Genomic DNA, 23175 nt, shown 5'->3' with positions numbered 1-23175 from the left:
ATGAATCATCCAGTTCCTCTGCCCTCTGAAATATAAAGCTATATTAATAGTTTACGGTGTTGCCGCCACCACCATCAGATTGTATTCTGTATGCCTCGCATTCTGCTACTTGCGTCGAAGGCGATTTAAAAAAGAACAACTGAAATTTAGCATGTTTAGCTCTCTTACCTTAACCTATTCGATGGGCTTTCAACTTAACAGTAGACAATGAAACTACTCGCCTCGGTAATTTTTCTATTTTGTTTCGCTCTTATTAAAATTCTGGTTTTTATTAACTCGCGTGCTCTTATATATAAGCTCAAATGAAGATAACGAAATCAGAGATCTATATTTTAATTAGATTGATGTTGTTTACAAGAGTTTGTAAAATACATCGATGCTGTACAAAACTTTCTTTTGTAGATAATCTTTAACTTCATGTCAATTGTAGGCCAATTTATGTTCGATAAGTCATGTACATTACATTTGATATACATGTAAGTGTGTAAGATGGAGTGATTAGCCTGTTGTTTCTAATTCTCATTTTGTTTTCATAACTTGTAACATAAACCCTCCCCTTTTTCACCGTTTGCAGTTTTTTTTTATTTCTCTAAAGCAAATATATACTCAGACCTACTAATTCAATCAATTTGGCGTTAATATTCATCAGCTTTGGAACTAAGTACTATTTGATGTGATTCCACGTTCACCAAAAGAAAATTGGATATTTACCCAGAAAATCATGACGAACACTATCTATCAAAAGACGGAAAAAAATAACATTTTGGGAGGGCAACTTATAAATGTTGATATCTAAAAAACATCTCTAAAGATCACTTGTATTGAATCTTATGTAAAAATTCCGATTTTTGAACTTTTAAAAGGTCAAGGTCACTGTTATTTAACAGCTGAATGAAAATTGTAAATGTGCACCCTATAAGTACAAATTTCAATCTCAAACCATATTTGGCAATAAAATTATCAAATTAGTCCTAAATATAGAAACTTATATATAATCCTTTGAATTATTCTAATTTATTTTGCTATAAACGCAAATATGCAGGGGTGGCCAGCTGTCTAAACGTGACTCTACGTTTTCCTTGAAATTTTAGATTTGGCCTTTGACCCAAATTTAAGAAAATCGTGACCACTGTAGACAACGACGACATCAATATTTCGACGAGGCTTGTTCTCCTCTTTCCAATGATATAAAATATAGCCTTGTGTTATTCCGTTAACCCAAATCGATCAAATTTGTTGACTGGGCACCCTACTAGAAGCAGCAAATACCAATTTTAAAGCCTTTGGTTTGATCCGGCTAGGGATTAAACCCACAACCTCCTGCACTCATGGCGAACACGCTATCACCAAGGCGGTCTATGTGACAATAGACATGATAGAGGACATATGTTTTCAAAAAATATAAAAACTATACTATAAGTTGATAAAAATACTTACGGATTTGGTTTCATTGTAATATAATTTGATGGTACAAATCCACTTTTACCATTAAGTTCTGCCTTGTACCAATTTTCATCTTCTTCTTTATTTATAACCTGAAAAAATTTAACAGCTTGATACAAAAAAACCTTCTTAACATTGATTACAGTCATGACAATAAAAATGACAAATAAACATGTATAACCATCTATTGCCTGACTACTGGGTCAATAAATGTCATGAACAAATATTTGACGTGATTCAAAATGTAGCCAATGCCAATTTCTTCGAGTCAATTCATGTAAGCTACCAAAATTTTCTAACTTAATAATTGAAGCTAATGACCCATTTTCCAATATAAAGAGCCATGCTACATGAAATATTTTTATCTGAAGAAAAAGATGAAAGTCTTAAACAAAAAGAAGAAATTGTTATTTGAATGCAACCATTTATACTGAAACACGAAACCAGAATTGAGCTGTAAAATTGACAGCAAACCTGTTTTGGAAAGTGAAATGACATGTACATGTAGGGTGCCATTGTCTTTTCAGGGAAGGACCATAACTGAAGGTACAGGGCCAAATAATTTTCCTGGAAATAAGATATGCCAATGCTAGTACAACTGCATAACCAATACCATTGATTACCGCCACCACCATCACTCGGAAACAGTATACATGTACCTAAATCCTGCTTTTTGACATCATCAAGGCAACACAAAATTTATCAAAATTGAACTTGACCTGCATTCTGTGATCAATAATAATATATACAAATTTGAAAAGTATCAGATGAAAAGTTCTCAAGTTATTGCACAGAAATGACATAAAGTGCAATTTTCTAATCAAGCAAGGACCATGATATGAAAGTCCTGAATGAAATCCATACCCATAATTTTTTATTACTAAAATTTTAAAATATGCCAAAACAAGGGGATTAACTCTTCATGAATTTTTATAATTAACTTTTTTTACCGTTTAAAATACACATATCTTAGGGCACTGTAGGGTGGGATGACAGAACTTTATTTGACAGCACTATACCAAGGATGTGTGTGACTGTCAATAGAAACCTATTTAGGGTCCAAATTAATTGTGGCTGATTTATCAGACTCATTAAATTGACTGCCTAACTGGAAGAAAACTGCCAATCAAGAAACATAGGTCTTATTGTTGTAAAAGAGAATGAAGGATCCGGAGTTTTACAACTATCAGCACTGTTTGTGTACACAGTATTTGCCGACTTGTCAAAGATCAGCGCTTGGGTGATGAATGAAGCCATACAATTGTAATCTGAAGTCATAAATGATTTTAAAATCAATTAAAACACAAAAGAATTCATTTACAAGTTAATTAAATGATTAAATCCAATCAACATTATCAACAACAGGTTAACCTCATCAGGTAAATAGATCAGATGCTGTAAACAATCAATGTGCTGGTAAATTTCACCAGGTATTTCATACAACAGATAAGAATCACATCAGATAAAATTTTACAATATACCATTTTTTGACTGAAAATTATATCACCGAGGCCAGAAATGTAGGACAGTGCTCCAAAATCATAGGACTGCGGGTCAGTGGTGCATTAGTTGCATGAAAAGAACACTGTTCTGTTAGTTAAAAAAAAAAGACAGACTTTTTTTTGTCTGAGCAATCAACCAATTTATTTCCATAAAAGTCATGATAAAGTAAATGGGGAATGTGTCCATGGGACACAGATGATGCCCCTGCTTGCATATCATATAAAGTTCAGCCCTCAAAGTAGCTTCTGAAATGAGGTTGCCAATTGGCCACCAGACATGAAAATTTAGTGGCCAACTCAAAATTTCAGTGGCCAGGAAATAATTTCAGGTCGCCTACATTTTTTTTATAGCTAAACAACCCTTGTGAAAAAAAAGTATTAAGTTTTCTTGAGTTTTTATGCTGACGAGTGTAAATCAACTGTTAATAAAATGCTTCGCTGAGCGCAGCCTGATACGACCGCAGAGGTCAAACCCTGAACAGTTTGGGCAAATTTGGACACTTTTTTTACTTTTATATATTGTAACTTGGATGGAGAGTTGTCTCATTGGCACTCATACCACATCTTCCTATATCTATATACAATATTCAAGCTTGATACTGTCCGAATTTGGATTGTGATCAAATTTTTGACATAATATAGGTTTCTGACACAAAATAAATGTGGTCAAAGATCTTATAAATCCATTGCCCAATACTGTGCAATTGAAGATTTCTTCTTGAAACTTTACAAAAATTCGAAATTTTTAAAATTAAAAAAAAATAAATGTGGATAGTGTCCACATGTGGACACAGATGATGCCCCCGCTTGCATATCATATAGTTATAAAGGGACATAACTGAAGAACGGTAAAAGTAACGCTACCCAAATTTGAACTTGATCTGAGTTTTGTGGTAATAAGCATTGTGTGTAAGTCTCATAACATTTGGTTGAGGCTAACTTAAGTAGAGAACAGAAACTAAAAATTCAGCAATTTTTCTATTTGTAAACACGCATAACTCTAGAACGGTTGTGTATAAGTTTTACAACATTTGGTTGAGACAAACTAAAAAATTCAGCAATTTTTATGTTTATAAAGGGACATAACCCTAGAATGGTAAAAGTGTTGCCACCTAATTTCGTACTTAATCTGTATTATGTAGTAATAAGCATTGTGTATAAGTTTCATAACATTTGGTTGAGGCAAACTCAAGTTAGAGAACTGAAACAAAAAAATTGTACTTGATCCTTACTGCGTTTTGTGGTAATGAATATTGTGTATAGGTTTCATAATGTTTGGCTGGGGAAAACTTCAGTTACAGAATGGAAACTAAAAAATTTTGCAATCTTTCTATTTATAAAGGGGCATAACTCAATAATGGTTAAAGTGACACTACCCAAATTCAACTTGATCTGTGTTTTATCAGTGGAAGTCAAAATTAAACATTGCATTGTATAAAGCATTGATTGTAGTTGATTCAACTATAATCATGGTCAAAGGAAGATAACTCCAATTTTAATAAAATGCTTCGCTGGGGCGCAGCTTGATACGACCGCAGAGGTCGAACCCTGAACAGTTGGGGCAAGTATGGACACAACATTCAAGCTTGATACAGCTCAGAATTTGGATTGTTATTAAATATTTGACACAGCATAGGTTTCTGACACAGAAAGAATGTGGTCTAAGAACTTGAATTTTTTTAATTTACCTATTATGGTCCAATGTCCAAAATCAAAATACATGGTTAGATTCAGCATATCAAAGAACCCCATATATTCAATTTTTGTTAAAATCAAACAAAGTTTAATTTTGGACCCCAACTTGGACAAACTTGAAAACTGGGCCCATAATCAAAAATCTAAACACATGTTTAGATTCAGCATATCAAAGAACCCCAAGAATTCAATTTTTGCTAAAATCAAACTAAGTTTAATTTTGGACCCTTTGGACCTTAATGTAGACCAATTTAAAAAACGGGACTTAAAATTAAAAATCTAAATATACGGTTAGATTTGGAATATCAAAGAACCCCAATAATTCAATTTTTGATGAAATCAAACAAAGTTTAATTTTGGACCCTTTTGACCTCAATATGAACCAATTTGATAGCGGGGCCCACAAATAAAAAATCTAAATTCATGGTTAGATTCAGCATAACAAAGAACCCCATATATTCAATTTTTGTTGAAATCAAAAAAAGTATAATTTTGGACCCCAACTTGGACCAACATGAAAACTGGGCCCATAATCAAAAATCTAAACATATGCTTATATTCAGCATATCAAAGAACCCCAAGAATTCGATTTTTGTTAAAATCAAACTAAGTTTAATTTTGGACCCTTTGGACCTCAATGAAGACCAATTTAAAAAACAGGACCCAAATTAAAAATCTAAAAACACGGTTAGATTTGGCATATCAAAGAACCCCAATAATTCAATTTTCGATGAAATCAAACAAAGTTTAATTTTGGACCCTTTTGACCCCAATATGAACCAATTTGATAGCGGGGCCTACAAATAAAAAATCTAAATACATGGTTAGATTCAGCATATCAAAGAACCTCATATATTCAATTTTTGTTGAAATCAAACAAAGTTTAATTTTGGACCCCAATTTGGACCAACTTGAAAACTGGGCCCATAATCAAAAATCTAAATACATGTTTAGATTCAGCATATCAAAGAACCCCATATATTCAATTTTTGTTGAAATCAAAAAAGTTTAAATACTGGACCCTATCTTGGACCAACTTGAAAACTGGGCCCATAATCAAAAATCTAAACACATGTTTAGATTCAGCAAATCAAAGAACCCCAAGAATTCAATTTTTGTTAAAATCAAACTAAGTTTAATTTGGACCCTTTGGACCTCAATGTAGACCAATTTAAAAAACAGGACCCAAAATTAAAAACCTAAATACACGGTTAGATTTGGAATATCAAAGAACCCCAATAATTCAATTTTAGATGAAATCAAACAAAGTTTAATTTTGGACCCTTTTGACCTCAATATGAACCAATTAGATAACGGGGTCCACAAATAAAAAATCTAAATACATGGTTAGATTCAGCATATCAAAGAACTCCATATATTCAATTTTTGTTGAAATCAAACAAAGTTTAATTTTGGACCCCAATTTGAACCAACTTGAAAACTGGGCCAAAAATCAAAAATCTAAATACATGTTTAGATTCAGCATATCAAAGAACCTCATATATTCAATTTTTGCTAAAATCAAACAAAGTTTAATTTTGGACCCTTTGGACATTAATGTAGACCAATTTGAAAACTGGACCCAAAATTAATAAAATGCTCCGCTGGGGCGCAGCTTGATACGACCGCAGAGGTCGAACCCTGAACAGTTGGGGCAAGTATGGACACAACATTCAAGCTTGATACAGCACTGAATTTGGATTGTAATTAAATATTTGACACAGCATAGGTTTCTGACACAGAATAAATGTGGTCTAAGAACTTAAAATTTTTTAATTTATCTATTCAAACCATATCACTATTATTTGCTTTTATATATAAATCAGAAATAACCAATTTAAAATGGAAAATTTTAAAGAAAAAAAGGGAAAAAAAATCCCCCCCCCCCCAAATTTTTTGAACCCCCTTATGATTCATCACCCCCAAACTCAATCCCAGCCTTCCCTTTGTGGTATGGTACCTTGCAGTACACATACATGTGATGGACTGTGAAACTAAGATCAGGAGTTTTGGAGATTAGGACTCAGATCAGGATGTTTTTAATCGACATAAATTCTGTCGTAAATGTAACCGTGTGCTGTAGAAATTGTCTGTTAAAGTGTGTTTTCTTCAACTTTCCATCCGAATGTATTATGTTTATAGTACCTTTGTACTTATAAATTTTCTCTATCTTTTTAAACTTTCAACTTGTTCAATCTAACATTCTTCTTTTTCAGAATGTTCTTTAAATTTTTTAGGTCATATCTTTCTTCCCATTATTCATTGCAATCAGAACATTTGCTTATCTATCTGCAAGTAGATCTTTTATTTTTATCTTTATGCAAGTAGATTTTTAATGCATGATAAGTAACACATTCCAATTGTAATCATGGGTCATAGTTATTATATAAATTTCAATTTAAGCCTTGAAAGGAAGTATAGAACCCTCAAATAATTTTCAAATTATTATTTTTTTATTTGTCCTAAAACATTTAAAATCATTTAATTTCCATCCTTTTATGATTATTTGTTCAATTTATATTTTATTTATATTCTTTTAAAAATTTACATTATTTAAAGGAAAATAACTTAAAACAGGATAAATCAAGGGAAGTAACCTAACATTCGTTTTAAATAAACAAAAGTTTTATTACACAACGGCAGTTAGCCTGAGGTAAAAATCGTTTATTACCAGTATGTTTGACACCCAAGGTGACAAGTGAGGCCATATAATTATGCATTTTAATTGATTTACAGGTAAAATATAACTTCAGTAGTGTCAGTTACACCAGATATGTTGGGCTGAAATTTTTCATTCATGAAATATTTCATACACGGGATTTTTTTGTCTTCAACTGGAGGTCGGGAGGAGACCCCTGAAAACGGGATTATTGTACTCCCGTCGGGAGTTTCACATGTATGAACTGTACAATTTCAGAGAGATCCATACACTTGAACACAAGTTATTGTCTGGAAACAAGAAAAATGCTTGTTTTTTGGCCCCAAATTCCTAAACATTTAGGGCAATTACCCCCAAACTCAAACCCAGCTTTCCCTTTGAGATATGGAACCTTGCAGTACAATTTCATAAAGATCCATACACTTACACACAAGTTATTGTCCTGAAACTAGAAAAATGCTTGTTTTTTTGCCCCTTTATGGACCCTAATTCCTCAAATTTCTAGGGAATTATCCCCAAAATCAATCCCAGCCTTCCCTTTGTGGTTTGGTACCTTGCATTAAAATTTCAGAGAGATCCATACACTTGAACACAAGTTATTGTCTGGAAACTAGAAAAATGCTTATTTTTTGCCCCTTTTTGGCCTCTTATTCTTAACGTTGTGGGCAATTACCCCAAAAATCACTTCCAGTTTTCCCTTTGTGATATGGAACCTTGTAGTACAATTTCATAAAGATCCATACACTTACACACAAGTTACTGTAATGAAACTAGAAAAATGCTTGTTTTTTGCCCCTTTTGGCCCCTAATTCCTAAAATTTATAGGCAATTACCCCAAATTCAATCCCAGCATTCCCTTTGTGATATGGAACCTTATGGTACAATGTCAGAGAGATCCATACACTTACACAAAAGTTATTGTCATGAAACTAGAAAAATGCTTGTTTTTTTCCCCTTTTTGGCCCCTAATTCCTAAAATTTGGAGGCAATTACCCCCAAAATCAATCCCAGCATTCCCTTTGTGATATGGAACATTGTGGTACAATGTCAGAGAGATCCATACACTAACACACAAGTTATGTCTGGAAGTTACAAAAATGCTTATTTTTGGCCCCTTTTTGGCCCCTAATTCCTTAACTGTTGGTACCATAACCCCCAAAATCAATCCCCACCTTCCTATTGTGGTATTGAACCTTATGGTAAAATTTCATAGAGATCCATTCACTTAAACTAAAGTTAGAGTGCGAACACCATTGTGTATTCGGACGACGACGACGACGCCAACGTCATACCAATATCTGACCTCAAAATTTTTTTGCGGTCGTATAAAAATCTAAATACACTGTTAGATTCGGCATAACAAATAAATAAATGTGATCAAAGATTTTACAAATCTAATGCGCAATACTGTGCAATTAAAGATTACTTCTTGAAATTTTTCAATATTTGAAATTTGAAAAAAAAATAATATTTGAAGAATAATTCTTTTTAATTTCTGAAATCTGAAATGAGAAAAAATTGGCCCCCCACAATTTCTTTTTATCCCCCCCCCCCTTTTTCCCCCAAAAAAATTCTTTCCCTCAAGATATGGTCATAATCTCAATTCAAATTTCCAATTGAGTTGGCAACCATAATTACCCATTTAAATTTACCATAGTGCTAACTTAATCTATTTTATAATAGAATTAATAAAAATATAGTGTCAAATCTTTCATATGGATTTTTTTGTAAAAAAAAAAGATGAAAACATTTGCAGATATTTTTACTGGTCTTCCTTTATAAATATGCATTTCTTTAAACATAATTTAAAAGCAGTGTAAGGGAAGTAACCAAAATGTTGTATTTGGATTACCTCCCTTACACTGTTTTAGATTATCTTTATTGTTCATTAACCATTACTTTATACATAATTTAAAAGCAGTGTAAGGGAGATAATTTCAATGATGTATTTGATTTATCTCCCTTACACTGCTTTAAATTATGTTTTGTACTAAAGTATTTGTCCATTAACCAGGACAACCTTGTTTTTCCCCCTTTTTTGCCCCTAATTCCTAAACTGTTTGAGCCATAACCCCCCAAAGCAAATCCTAACCATCCCTTTGAGGTATGGAAACTTGTAGTATAATTTCAGAGAGATCCATACACCGTTCCACAGTTATTGTCTGGAAACTAGAAAATGCTCATTTTTGGCCCCTTTTCGGCCCCTAATTCCTTAACTGTTGGTACCATAACCCCCAAAATCAATCCCAACCTTCCTTTTGTGGTATTTAACCTTATGGTCAAATTTCAAAAAGATCCATTCACTTAAACTAAAGTTAGAGTGCGAAAACCAATATGTATTCGGACGACGACGCCAGACGACGACGACGCCGTCATACCAATATACGACCACAAAATTTTTTTGCGGTCGTATAAAAATATATTATATAAACTTGATATTTAGAAGAAAATAAAAATTTTGCAATTTTTCCTTTTATAAAGGGGCATAACTCTAGATCGGTTAAAGTGACACCACCAAAATTCAAACTTGATCTGTGTTTTGTGGTAATAAGCATTGTGTATAAGTTTCATAACATTTGGTTGAGGCAAACTTAAGTAAGAGAACGGAAACTAAAAATTTTGCAATATTTCCTTTTATAAAGGGGCATAACTCTAGATCGGTTAAAGTGACGCCACCAAAATTCAAACTTGATCTGTGTTTTGTGGTAATAAGCATTGTGTATAAGTTTCATAACATTTGGTTGAGGCAAACTCAAGTTAGAGAACGGAAATCAATTTCGGGACGTACGTACGTACAGACGGACAAGGGTAAAACTTTATGCCCCCTCCGCTACGACGGGGGCATAAAAATATGAATCCCTTAAAAAAAATTGGGAAAAAAATTCCCCCTCCCCCAACTTTTTGAAACCCTCCTTGGAGCAATAACCCCAAAACTCAATCCCAGCCTTTCCTTTGTAGTATGGAACCTTGTAGTACAATTTCAGAGAGATCCATACACTTACACACAAGTTATTGTCTGGAAACTAGAAAAATGCTTGTTAAGGCCCTTTTTTGGCCCCTAATTCCTACATAATTGGAGCAATTAACCCCAAATTCAATCCAAGCCTTCCCTTTGTTATATGGAACCTTGTGGTACAATGTCAGAGAGATCCATACACTTACACACTATTTATTGTCTGGAAACTAGAAAAATGCTTGTTTTTGGCCCCTAATTCCTAAACTGTTGGCCCCATAACCCCTAAAATGAATCCAAACCTTCTACTTGTGGTATTAAACATTGTGGTACAATTTCAGAGCAATAGAAATACTTATACACCAAGTTATTATCCTGAAACTAGAAAAATGCTTGTTTTGGGCCCCTTTTTGGGTCCTGAATTCCTAAACGGTTGGGACCATCACCCCCATAATCAATCCCAACCCTCCTTTTGTGGTATTTGAACGTTCTTAAAAAATTTCATAGAGATCCATTCACTTAAACTAAAGTTATTGTCTGGAAACCAATGTGTCTTCGGACGACAGCGCAGACATCATACCATTATACGATCCCAAAAAATTTTTTGCGGTCGTATAAAAACCACATGATTTATTTGATATTATATTCATTGACATTGTACATGTTTTAAAACAGTCTGCGACATTCAGCGGTAGCCCAAAGCCCAAGTCTAGTAAAAATCTCATCCGATTTGTGTAGAAGCACTGGTGATTGCCCTATTGGTCAAGTGAACATCTGAAATCGTTTGCTAAATTGTAGCCAGTATTTTATTGAATCTATGAGAACAAGTTACAAAATTGTCTCCGACCTTGTTTCCATCCGTTTACTGACGAAATCAAGAACGAAGCTCGACCATGTGCTTTCAATAAACACAATCTATAAATGCCAATGGTTTTCTTCTGAACGGCACGTAATAGTCCAAGTTGTGACTGAGTGCGGAAATACGAGGATAAATATATATATAAATCCTGTCAGTAAGTCAACGACAACAAATTGCTTACAAATGAACTACAAGTACCTGATGCAAAAAAGCACTGACAAGATCAAGCTTAAATCTAAAAGGCGCTTGAAATACAGTAAAATTTGTGATACTGTCAAGCGCTCAGACGATTTTTTAAAACCCGACTCTGATCAGGGCAAACGTTCTGAAAATTTACGTTCGCCAGATTTTCAATATTCTAATAGCCTAAGCGACCAGTTATGAATTTTTGGTCACCAATCAGATTTTAAAGTCGCCCAGGCAACCATTTCAGTAGACTAAATTGAGGGCTGATGTTATAAAGCAACATAACTGAAGAACAGTAGAAGTGTCGCTACCAAAATTCAAACTTGATCTGTATTTTTTTGTAATTAGCATTGTGTATAAGTTTCATAACATTTGGTTGAGGCTAACTTAAGTAAAGAGAACAGAAACAAAAAATTCAGCAATTTTTCCATTTGTTAAGGGGCATGATTCTAGAACGGTTAAAGTAACGCCACCAAAATTCTTACTTGATCTGTGTTTTGTGGTAATAAGTATTGTGTACAAGTTTCATAACATTTGATTGAGACAAACTAAAGTTAGAGAACAGAAACCAACATTGGGACGTACGGACGGACAAGGGTAAAACTTAAAACCCCCTCCGCTACCACGGGGGCATAAAAATAAATGGGGAATGTGTCCATGGGACACAAATGACACCCCCGCTTGCATATCATATAAAGTTATAAAGGGACATAACTCAAGAACAGTAAAAGTGACTCTACCCAAATTTTTACATGATCTGAGTTTTGTGGTAAAAAGAATTGTGTATAAGTTACATAAAATTTGGTTGAGGCAAACTTAAATTAGAGAACGGAAACAAAAAATTCAGCAATTTTTCCATTTGTTTAGGGGCCTAACTCTAGAACAATAAAAGTGACACCACCAAAATTTAAATTTGATCTGTATTTTGTGGTAATAAGCATTGTGTATAAGTTTTATAGCATTTGGTTGAGGCAAACTAAAGTTAGAGAACTGTAAACTAAAAATTCAGCAATTTTTCCGTTTGTAAAGAGGCATAACTCTAGAACCGTTAAAGTGACGCCACCAAAATTCAAACTTGATCTGTGTTTTGTGTAAATAAGCATTGTGTACAAGTTTCATAACATTTGATTGAGACAAACTAAAGTTAGAGAACGGAAACCAACTTTTGGACGTACAAACGGACAAGGTTAAAACTTAATGCCCCCTCCGCTACGGCGGGGGCATAAAAAAGATGAATGACCCAAAAAGAATTGTACAGTTATGATCCTGATAATGGTAGCTTTGATTGGTATAAACATGTCAGATTGAAACAGAATTTGACACTAATTTGTTCGCGCAGCTCAAAAGCAATGCATATGCTCTTGGTCATGTAAATCTTGATACTTTCACAACACATTCTTTGACGATCAGAGATCCAGAATTAAAGTTTATAATTGGAGTTATTGATTAAAATGAGGCAATTGCACTATCAAGATTCTATTGGCTGAGTCAAGAAGTAATAATTTTATTACAAATAACTGAAGAACAATAAAAGTGATGCTACCCAAATTTGAACTTGATCTGAGTTTTGTGGTAATAAGCATTGTGTGTAAGTCTCATAACATTTGGTTGAGGCTAACTTAAGTAGAGAACAGAAACTAAAAATTCAGCAATTTTTCTATTTGTTAACACGCATAACTCTAGAACGGTTGTGTATAAGTTTTATAACATTTGGTTGAGACAAACTAAAGCTAGAGAACGGAAACGAAAAATTCAGCAATTTTCATGTTTACAAAGGGACATAACTCAAGAATGGTAAAAGTGTCGCCACCAAATTTCGTACTTAATCTGTATTATGTAGTAATAAGCATTGTGTATAAGTTTCATAACATTTGGTTGAGGCAAACTAAAGTTAGAAAACGGAAACAAAAAATGTGTACTTGATCTTAGTTTTGTGGTAATGAATATTGTGTATAGGTTTCATAATGTTTGGTTGGGGCAAACTTAAGTTACAGAATGGAAACTAAAAATTTTGCAATCTTTCGATTTATAAAGGGGCATAACCCAATAATTGTTAAAGTGACACTACCCAAATTCAACTTGATCTGTGTTTTATCAGTGGAAGTCAAAATTAAACATTGCATTGTATAAAGCATTGATTGTAGTTGATTCAACTATAATCATGGACAAAGGAAGATAACTATAATTTAAAAAATTATTTGATATTTAGAAGAAAATAAATTTTTTTGCAATTTTTCCATTTATAAAGGGGCATAACTCTAGAATGCTTAAAGTGACGCTACCAAAATTCAATTTGATCTGTGTTTTGTGGTAATAAGCATTGTGTATCAGTTTCATAACATTTTGTTGAGGCAAACTTAAGTTAGAGAACGGAAACTAAAAATTTTGCAATATTTCCATTTATAAAGGGGCATAACTTTAGAACGGTTAAAGTGACGCCACCAAAATTCAAACTTGATCTTTGTGTTGTGGTAATAAGCATTGTGTATAAGTTTCATAACATTTGGTTGAGGCAAACTTAAGTTAGAGAACGGAAACTAAAAATTTTGCAATTTTTCCATTTATAAAGGGGCATTACTCTAGAACGGTTAAAGTGACGCCACCAAAATTCAAACTTGATCTGTGTTTAGTGGTAATAAGCATTGTATATAAGTTTCATAACATTTGGTTGAGGCAAACTCAAGTTAGAGAACGGAAACCAATTTTGGGACGTACATACAGACGGACAAGGGTAAAACTTAATCCCCCCCCCCCATAAAAAGGAATTAAATTAATAACCTAATAAAAAATATTTATCTCTTACCAGTTGTAACGAGTATATATGAAACATTGATATATTTCAATTAAAGTGCCTTTATATCTACATGTAAAGGATGCCCTAAAAGTGTAGTCGTCCATGCAAAAGGTGCCCTTTAAGTGTAGCCAATTGCGCTATGAGTGCCATCTGAGAAAAAAATTACCCTGCCCTTTCAAAAGCTGCAGGAAACACTACATCAGTCAGATTTTCCCACATGTTCCCAATGGCATAGCTACCGATAAATTTCATGTATGCTCATAACTTGAAAGACAGACAGGAACAGGGTAGCAAAACTACCCTACCTTCCTTCTAGAGATGGCATTATCACAGGGTGTCGGAAGCAGTGTTTTCCCTAGTTTTTTTTTTAGAATAGGGGTTCCCTACGCATGTTTTGATCAGCACTGCTACACCTCCCGCTGTGTGAATAAAGGATCGGCTTTGAATTTTAATATGATTTGTAAACACGAGGTGACAAGTGACAAAACGCAACAGGTGAACAATTAAACCTGTTCACAAACTTATCCTACTGATAATTGAGGGGGGGTAGGAGGGGTCCTGATCCTGAAATCCCGGGCTTAAAAACGTGGAATCCTGAGGTCCCGAATTTAAAAAAAATTTAAATCCCGACATCCCAAAATTCGAAAAAAGAATTCCCGGATCCTGAAAGGATCAATCCGGAAATCCCGAGCTTAAAAACACCCGATTCCGGAGTCCCGATAAAGGGCCTACCCCCCCACCCCCATAATTGGCAACATTTCGAAAACTGGACATTTACAACCTACTTTATGATAGTGTCCCCATTTAGATGATATAAAAATAGGTCAGATTAATCCTGCATGCACAGATCGCAATTATCTTGTCAATTTAATTTCAGTAATACGATTTTTGTGTCTTGTATGCATATCAATCATGACAATATGGCAGATCAAATTATTCAAAAGGTAGATAGAGCTATGTATCTTTTGAAAAATTACATCAGCAATATTATTATACAAGACACAAACATCTTATTACTGAAATTAAATTGACATTTATTGGGTAAACGTGATGTATATCTAATATTTGTGGTCTTTATCAATGTCAGCAGTATTACACCATATAAATAGAGTTTACGTGTAATACCTACGAGTTCTTTTTAATAAGTTTTCGGGAGTTATCAGAGTACCCAAATAGTGGGTTTTCAATATGTAATACCCCCACTGGGAGAGTGGTCTCAACCTGTTAAAGGCTGTTGTTCTGATCAAACAAAAAACATTAGAATTAGCAAATGTTTTAATGAGAGAATACCAAATTTCCAATTAAATTTTCATGGTCTGAATAAAACATTTGATTCCTTTAAAATCGTATTATTCATATTTAAATCTAGCATATCATATATGACTTTATACAGGAAGTGTTGATCAGACAGTCAAAACAGAAAGTTCTGGCATGACACGCCTTCGTGCATGTTTTGAATTGAATTTATCACCTTTGAGAAAGGTGTACTACTTGCGAGATTACACACTACAATTATGAAACCTCTTATTGGTATACCTTCAATATATCGTCCTTTTCAAAGCTTAATTCGTCCTGAGCAGTTGCAGAAAACTTGTGTTTTGCTACAGCCTCCATCTTGGAGGATTACCGTTATGTGCGCGATTCATCCGCAAAATACCAAATTAAGAAGACTTTTAAAACAGCCCCAATGCTTTTTTTTCGGTTCTATTTTGACTACATTTTGTAAATATAACACCTTTTTGATTTTAATAATCTAGTATACGACAAAAAAATATATAACAGGGTTAGAAATCTCGAACTACTTTTCGTGCCCATGAATATTTGAATGTGTATTCAATTTAATTACTTCCTGTTACTGATGAAAGTTCTCAACAATGTATCAATAACAATGCCTATTAGCAAAATTTTTTGTTGTACAATTATTTTTTTAATGATTTTTTCATCTTTTCTTCAATTTATTTTTTTAACAGGGTCTTTTCAAATGTAAACAAAATTGACCTGAGAGCGTGTACATGAAGTCAAACCCTCCTCTCTATGAGCATATGCTGAATAACAATGTAATTGTCGATGTTTTGAGGAAGGGTCACTTTCTTGGTGTAAAACACGCCATGACCAAGCACGGGGACTGGGTAGGCAAATGGTCACATTAATTTGTGCCTTTAACAGTGTGCTAACTTAAAAATGTCACTTGTACACCAAATCTTAATGTGGTGCTCATCAGAAAGGAGGCTTTAACACAACATACAGTAACACAAACCCCTGACTTTTTTGTCCCCCGCTCAACGCGTTGCGGGGGACATAGAAATATCGGGCGTCCCCCGTCCGTCCGGTCTTGTTAGCGCTCTCACATGTACAATTCAGATTTTTATAATACTTGTGTTGTAGGTTTATACAAGGATTTGTATAGTAAGATCTTACTGTATACAAATCCTTGGTTTATATCAGCAATGTCTCGGACGAGTTCGAAAATCAGTGTCGAGCAACTATTTTTAAGAGTTATTCCCCTTGGAAACATTCATTGTTATGATGGTATGATACTAAACCCCTAGCGGGAAGGATTGTGCCTGATATTCATATGATGAAGACATAATCTTTCAATCAGTTTAATTGAAGTCTGGAGCTGGCATGTCAGTTAACTGCTAGTAGTCTGTTGTTATTTATGTATTATTGTCATTTTGTTTATTTTCTTTGGTTACATCTTCTGACATCAGACTCGGACTTCTCTTGAACTGAATTTTAATGTGCGTATTGTTATGCGTTTGCTTTTCTGCATTGGCTGGGGGTGTAGGGGGAGGGTTGAGATCTCATAAACATGTTTAACCCCGCCGCATTTTTGCGCCTGTCCCAAGTCAGGAGCCTCTAGCCTTTGTTAGTCTTGTATTATTTTTAATTTTAGTTTCTTGTGTACAATTTGGAGTTTAGTATGGCGTTCATTATCACTGAACTAGTATATATATTTGTTTAGGGGCCAGCTGAAGGATGCCTCTGGGTGCGGGAATTTCTCGCTGCATTGAAGACCTGTTGGTGGCCTTCTGCTGTTGTCTGTTCTGTGGTCGGGTTGTTGTCTCTTTGACACATTCCCCATTTCCATTCTCAATTTTATTATATGGAAAATTGCACCGTTAGCCCTCTCACATGTACAATTCTTACCAGATTTTTATGAAACTTATATTGTAGGTTTATTCAGCAATTAATGTCTCAGACGAATTCAAAAATCAGTGCCGATCAACTAATTTTAAAAGAGTTATTCCCCTTGGAAATATAAATTATATGGAAATTTGCATTGTTTGTGCTCTCGCATGTACAATTTTTGCCAGATTTTTATCAAATTCATATCAAAGGTATATATAACAGCAATGTCTCGGAAATTTTCGAAAATCAGTGCTGATCAACTATTTTTAAAAGAGCTATGCCCCTTGGAAACATTGATTATATGGAAAATTGCATTGTTAGCGCTCCCGTGTGTACAATTCTCTCCGGATTTTTATGAAACTTATATTGTAGGTTTATTTCAGCAATGTCTCAGACGAGTTCAAAAATCAGTGCCGATCAACTATTTTCAAAAGAGTTATGCCCCTTAGAAATATAATGTATATGGAAATTTGCATTGTATGTGCTCTCGCATGTACAATTTTTGCCAGATTTTTATCAAATTTATATCAAAGGAATATAACAGCAATGTCTCGGATCAAATATTTTCAATGAGTTTCCCTTGGAATTATTAAATATATTGGAAATTGCTCTCAAGTCTTCAACTCTCTAGTAAGACAATTTTAATAAGTTTAAAAAAAAAAAAAAAAAATTTAATTATTGCCCTTGGACAGAACAGATAGAATATGTGCAACGCCGGGGACATTGGAACTCTGTTCTTTTATTTTCTGGGAAAAACCTGCGACTATAATGTAGTGTCATCTGTACTATTGTTTGTCTGTTCGTCTTTTTATTTTTGGCCATGGCGTTGTCAGTTTGTTTTCGATCTTTGAGTTTGACTGTCCCTCTGGTATCTTTCGTCCCTCTTTTATACTATGATTTAATAGTCCCAGGAAAAACACAAACATAATTGAAATTAAAGAAAGCAAAAAAATAAAATAACGCATTTGAAGAAATATGGGGAGGGCAAAACACAAAAATAATTGGAATTAAACAGAAGAAAAATAATAACGGCTTTGGGAAAGAGGGGAGGGCAAAAAAAAATAAATAAAATGAAACGGCTTTGGGAAAGAGGGGAGGGCAAAAAAAATTTTGTCCTGTCCCCAAGTACCTATGGTATGATATACAACTGAACGGAGAGCATAATGTTATTTGCGATTGCGACCGATTAGTGCCGTATTGAACTCTTTAAGATGGTTGTGCTGTGACAATGTTTCTTCTAACTGTTTTTTCACCTACGTTTATTTATGATCCAGACAAAAGTTTCCATTCTGTGTTTATTTTGTAGATGTATCCTTATTAACAATGGGTTAAACGCGAGAAAGAAGACGTAGATACACTTTCCAAATGGATTAAGGCTGTAAGGTTGTTGATACAAATCAGAATTAAAAAGTGGATGAGTCTATGAATACACATGCTACAGCAATCTTTAAAGACACAATGTTGCAAAACATCAGTCCTACCAGCAGCGCCCAGTTGATACGATATTCCAGAGCTTGCATTTCCTATCATGATTTCTTTGATAGAAGGTTATACTACTCACAATGAAGCTAGTAAACCAAGAGTTCCAAGTGATGAAGTTGAAATCATCCCTTCGTAAGTTTTACGGACGCGCCATCACGAATTGGTAGACCGTTATGGAATATCTGTTTCACAAGTGATGACGGATACGTTCCGATTGTCGTAACCACAATCCCGTCCTTTTTTCCCCGAATGTGACCTACCGAATTAGACTTGTCACCGGGTTTGTACTTACATGAGCAACACGATGGGTGCTATATGTGGAGCAGGATCTGCTTACCCTTCCGGACCACATGAGATCACCCCCGGTGTTTGGAGGGGTTCGTGTTGCTCAGTCTTTAGTTTTCTATGTTGTGTTTTGTGTACTGTTTGTCTCTTGGTCTTTTTCTTTTTGAGCCATTGTGTTGTCAGTTTATTTTCGACTTAGATGTTTGAATGTCCCTTTGGTATCTCTTTTACTATACAGTTCCACCTTTTTATACGACCGCAAAAATTGAAAATTTTTTGTTCGTATATTTGTATGACGTTGGCGTCGTCGTCGTCGTCGTTGTCGTCGTCGTCGTCGTCGTCCGGCGTCGTCCGGCGTCGTCCGAAGACACATTGGTTTTCGCACTCTAACTTTAGTTTAAGTAAATGGATCTCCATGAAATTTTACCATAAGGTTCAATACCATGAAAGGAAGGTTGGGATTGATTTTGGGGGTTATGGTACCAACAGTTAAGGAATTAGGGGCCAAAAAGGGGCCAACAATAAGCATTTTTGTAACTTCCAGACAATAACTTGTGTGTAAGTGTATGGATCTCTCTGACATTGTACCACAAGGTTCCATATCACAAAGGGAAGGCTGTAATTGATTTTGGGGGTAATTGCCTCAAAATGTTAGGAATTAGGGGCCAAAAAAGGGGCAAAAAACAAGCATTTTTCTAGTTTCATGACAATAACTTGTGTGTAAGTGTTTGGATATTTCTGAAATTGTACTACAAGGTTCCATATCACAAAGGGAAAGCTGGAATTGAGTTTGGGGGTAATTGCCCGAAACGTTTAGGAATTGGGGGCCAAAAAGGGGCCAAAAATAAGCATTTTTCTAGTTTCCAGACAATAACTTGTGTTCAAGTGTATGGATCTCTCTGAAATTGTACTGCAAGGTACCATACCACAAAGGGAAGGCTGAGATTGAGTTTGGGGGTGATGAATCATAAGGGGGTTCAAAAAATTTTGGGGGGAGATTTTTTTTTTTCTTTTTTTCCTTTTTTTTTTCTTTTAAAATTTTCCATTTTAAGTTGGTTATTTCTGATTTATATTTAAAAGCAAATAATAATGATATGGTAGGAGATACACACCAAACAGGATGTGTAAATTATTATATAATAAGTATTGTGCAATAGCAAGAAATTTTCAATTGCACAGTATTGCACAATAGCAAGAAATCTTCAATTGCACAGTATTGCGCAATAGCAAGAAATCTTCAATTGCACAGTATTGCGCAATAGCAAGAAATATCCAATAGCACAATATTGCGCAATAGCAAGAAATTGTCAATTGTACAGTATTGCGCAATAGCAAGAAATAATCAATTGCACAGTATTGTGCAAAAGAAGATACTTCGTATAAATTGCTTATTTCTTGATCAATTTCAATGGGGTTTTATTCTTGAATTCTTGGGGTTCTTTAATATGCTGAATCTAACCGTGTATTAAGTTTTTGGATTTTGGGCCCCGTTTTTAAATTGGTCCACATTGAGGTTCAAAGGGTCCAAAATTTAACTTTGTTTGATTTCATCAAAAATTGAATTATTGGGGTTCTTTGATATGCCGAATCTAACCGTGTATTTAGATTCTTAATTTTTGGTTCTGTTTTCAAATTGGTCTACATAAAGGTTCAAAGGGTCCAAAATTAAACTTAGTTTGATTTCAACAAAAATTGAATATATGGGGTTCTTTGATATGCTGAATCTAACTATGTATTTAGATTTTTGATTATGGGCCCAGTTTTCAAGTTGGTCCAAATCGGGGTCCAAAATTAAACTTTGTTTGATTTCAACAAAAATTGAATATATGGGGTTCTTTGATATGCTGAATCTAACCATGTATTTAGATTTTTGATTATGGGCCCAGTTTTCAAGTTGGTCCAAATCGGGGTCCAAAATTAAACTTTGTTTGATTTCAACAAAAATTGAATATATGGGGTTCTTTGATATGCTGAATCTAACCATGTATTTAGATTTTTGATTGTTGGGCCCCGTTATCAACTTTGTCCACATTGAGATCAAAAGGGTCCAAAATAAAACTTTGTTTGATTTCATCAAAAATTGAATATATGGGGTTCTTTGATATGCTGAATCTAACCATATGTATTTAGATTTTTGATTATGGGCCCAGTTTTCAAGTTGGTCCAAATCGGGGTCCAAAATTAAACTTTGTTTGATTTCAACAAAAATTGAATATATGGGGTTCTTTGATATGCTGAATCTAACCATGTATTTAGATTTTTGATTATGGGCCCAGTTTTCAAGTTGGTCCAAATCGGGGTCCAAAATTAAACTTTGTTTGATTTCAACAAAAATTGAATATATGGGGTTCTGTAATATGCTGAATCTAACCGTGTATTAAGTTTTTGGATTTTGGGCCCCGTTTTTAAATTGGTCCACATTGAAGTCCAAAGGGTCCAAAATTTAACTTTGTTTGATTTCATCAAAAATTGAATTATTGAGTTCTTTGATATGCCGAATCTAACCGTGTATTTAGATTCTTAATTTTTGGTTCCCTTTTCAAATTGGTCTACATAAAGGTCCAAAGGGTCCAAAATTAAACTTAGTTTGATTTTAACAAAAATTGAATTTTTAGGGTTCTTTGATATGCTGAATCTAAACATGTATTTAGATTTTTGATTATGGGCCCAGTTTTCAAGTTGGTCCAAATTGGGGTCCAAATTAAACTTTGTTTGATTTCAACAAAAATTGAATATATGGGTTCTTTGATATGCTGAATCTAACCATGTATTTAGATTTTTGATTTTTGGGCCCTGTTATCATTTTTGTCCACATTGAGATCAAAAGGGTCCAAAATTAAACTTTGTTTGATTTCATCAAAAATTGAATTCTTGGGGTTCTTTGATATGCTGAATCTAACCATGTATTTAGATTTTGGATATTGGACCATAATAGGTGAATGTCCAATTTATATATAAAATTTTTAAGTTCTTAGACCACATTCATTCTGTGTCAGAAACCTATGCTGTGTCAAATATTTAATCACAATCCAAATTCAGAGCTGTATCAAGCTTGAATGTTGTGTCCATACTTGCCCCAACTGTTCAGGGTTCGACCTCTGCGGTCGTATCAAGCTGCGCCCTGCGGAGCATTTTATTAATTATGAATCCATACTGAATAATAGAAAAATGAGTTTGAATCGATCCAAATTGCATCCATGCTTAATTTCACATCAGTAAAAATCGAATTACTGATATTTTGTTTTATTCCTCTAAATATTTAGAACAATTTGACAAAAGTCCATGCTTACTATTCATTTTTTAAGAAATGGATGCCTGTCTATATTGTTTTATACTATGTATAGATAGTTTTTCTCTTACTTCTTCAAGAGCACTACACACATGCTAACAGGAAATGCTTTGTGTCTTCTTTGATAAGTCCACACAGAGGCCGCTAAAATTGTCCTTGTCATGTTTACGCGTATAAGTTCTTGTCACTAGCTTTTAACTTCAATATAAAAGTAAGGAAATATAGTTTGATTGCCAATGAGACAACTATCCACCACCACCAGTTTTGTCAAAAGCATTTTTGGCGTCTTCATTCCAAGTACTAATTCCTGAAATATTTCAAGATTCATCCGCCCCAGATAATATAAATGCGGCATTGAGATGTGATGTGTTCTGATTGAATCCCCGCTGAAATTCTCAGGTCATAACGCGTACGAATTTTTGTCAGCTAAATTTAAGTATTTAGCGGAAATTTTTTATATCTTAAATCGAACAGTTTCCAAAACATGTTCACATGGTTAGGTATTAACAGAAAATAATTTAAACTTTCATTTTATTTTTCTTTGCATAAATATGCCATTGAAATATTAATGTATTAAACTATATCAATTCCAGCCAAGCCCTACCCCCCTCTTCTTGTTCCATTCATAGATTTAAATCTATACAAGACCCACATGATTTACAGTCTATTAAGGCTATATAGCAACAATAAATAGCTTAATACATTGTTCCATGTGGAGGTGGTTTTTATTCAAAATTTAATCATTTAAAGGAAGTAGAGATGAAAAAAAATATTTTCAAAATATTTCCTTTTTAATTGTTCTAAGGTAGAAAAACAATAGAAAGTTATATTCTGATATCTATTTGCATTCAATTTGACTTAGATTTAATCTTTTTACAAAAAAAAAACCATAAATT

General features: G+C 34.0%; 1 protein-coding gene and 2 long non-coding RNA genes across 3 annotated transcripts in view; 1 reads left to right on the top strand and 2 right to left on the bottom strand.

Moving 5' to 3' along the window:
* Window positions 1–15722, bottom strand: part of LOC127709564 (SH3 domain-containing protein 19-like) — a 45677-nt gene extending 29955 nt beyond the window's left edge. The window contains exons 1-2 of the mRNA XM_052215169.1: window positions 15628–15722; window positions 1438–1535 (exon numbers count right to left, since the gene is read on the bottom strand). Coding sequence (XP_052071129.1) covers window positions 1438–1535; window positions 15628–15705 — 176 coding nt within the window. The 5' untranslated portion in view covers window positions 15706–15722. The remainder of the gene's footprint in view (window positions 1–1437; window positions 1536–15627) is intronic.
* On the bottom strand, window positions 6970–8836 carry LOC127708756 (uncharacterized). Its single transcript, XR_007985362.1, has 2 exons — window positions 8013–8836; window positions 6970–7690 (listed from the first exon to the last, which is right to left on the bottom strand). It is a non-coding gene; the product is annotated as an uncharacterized LOC127708756 (long non-coding RNA).
* A 3517-nt stretch (window positions 15723–19239) lies between the features above and the next one.
* Window positions 19240–23175, top strand: part of LOC127708771 (uncharacterized) — a 154349-nt gene continuing 150413 nt past the window's right edge. Inside the window, exon 1 of the long non-coding RNA XR_007985380.1 lies at window positions 19240–19584. This is a non-coding gene — a long non-coding RNA (uncharacterized LOC127708771). The remainder of the gene's footprint in view (window positions 19585–23175) is intronic.

This window comes from Mytilus californianus, unplaced genomic scaffold (assembly GCF_021869535.1).
Source record: "Mytilus californianus isolate M0D057914Y unplaced genomic scaffold, xbMytCali1.0.p SCAF_7, whole genome shotgun sequence".
Taxonomy (NCBI): domain Eukaryota; kingdom Metazoa; phylum Mollusca; class Bivalvia; order Mytilida; family Mytilidae; genus Mytilus; species Mytilus californianus.
The sequence above is the reverse complement of the archived record's forward strand: the minus strand, read 5'-3'. Positions and strand labels throughout refer to the sequence as shown.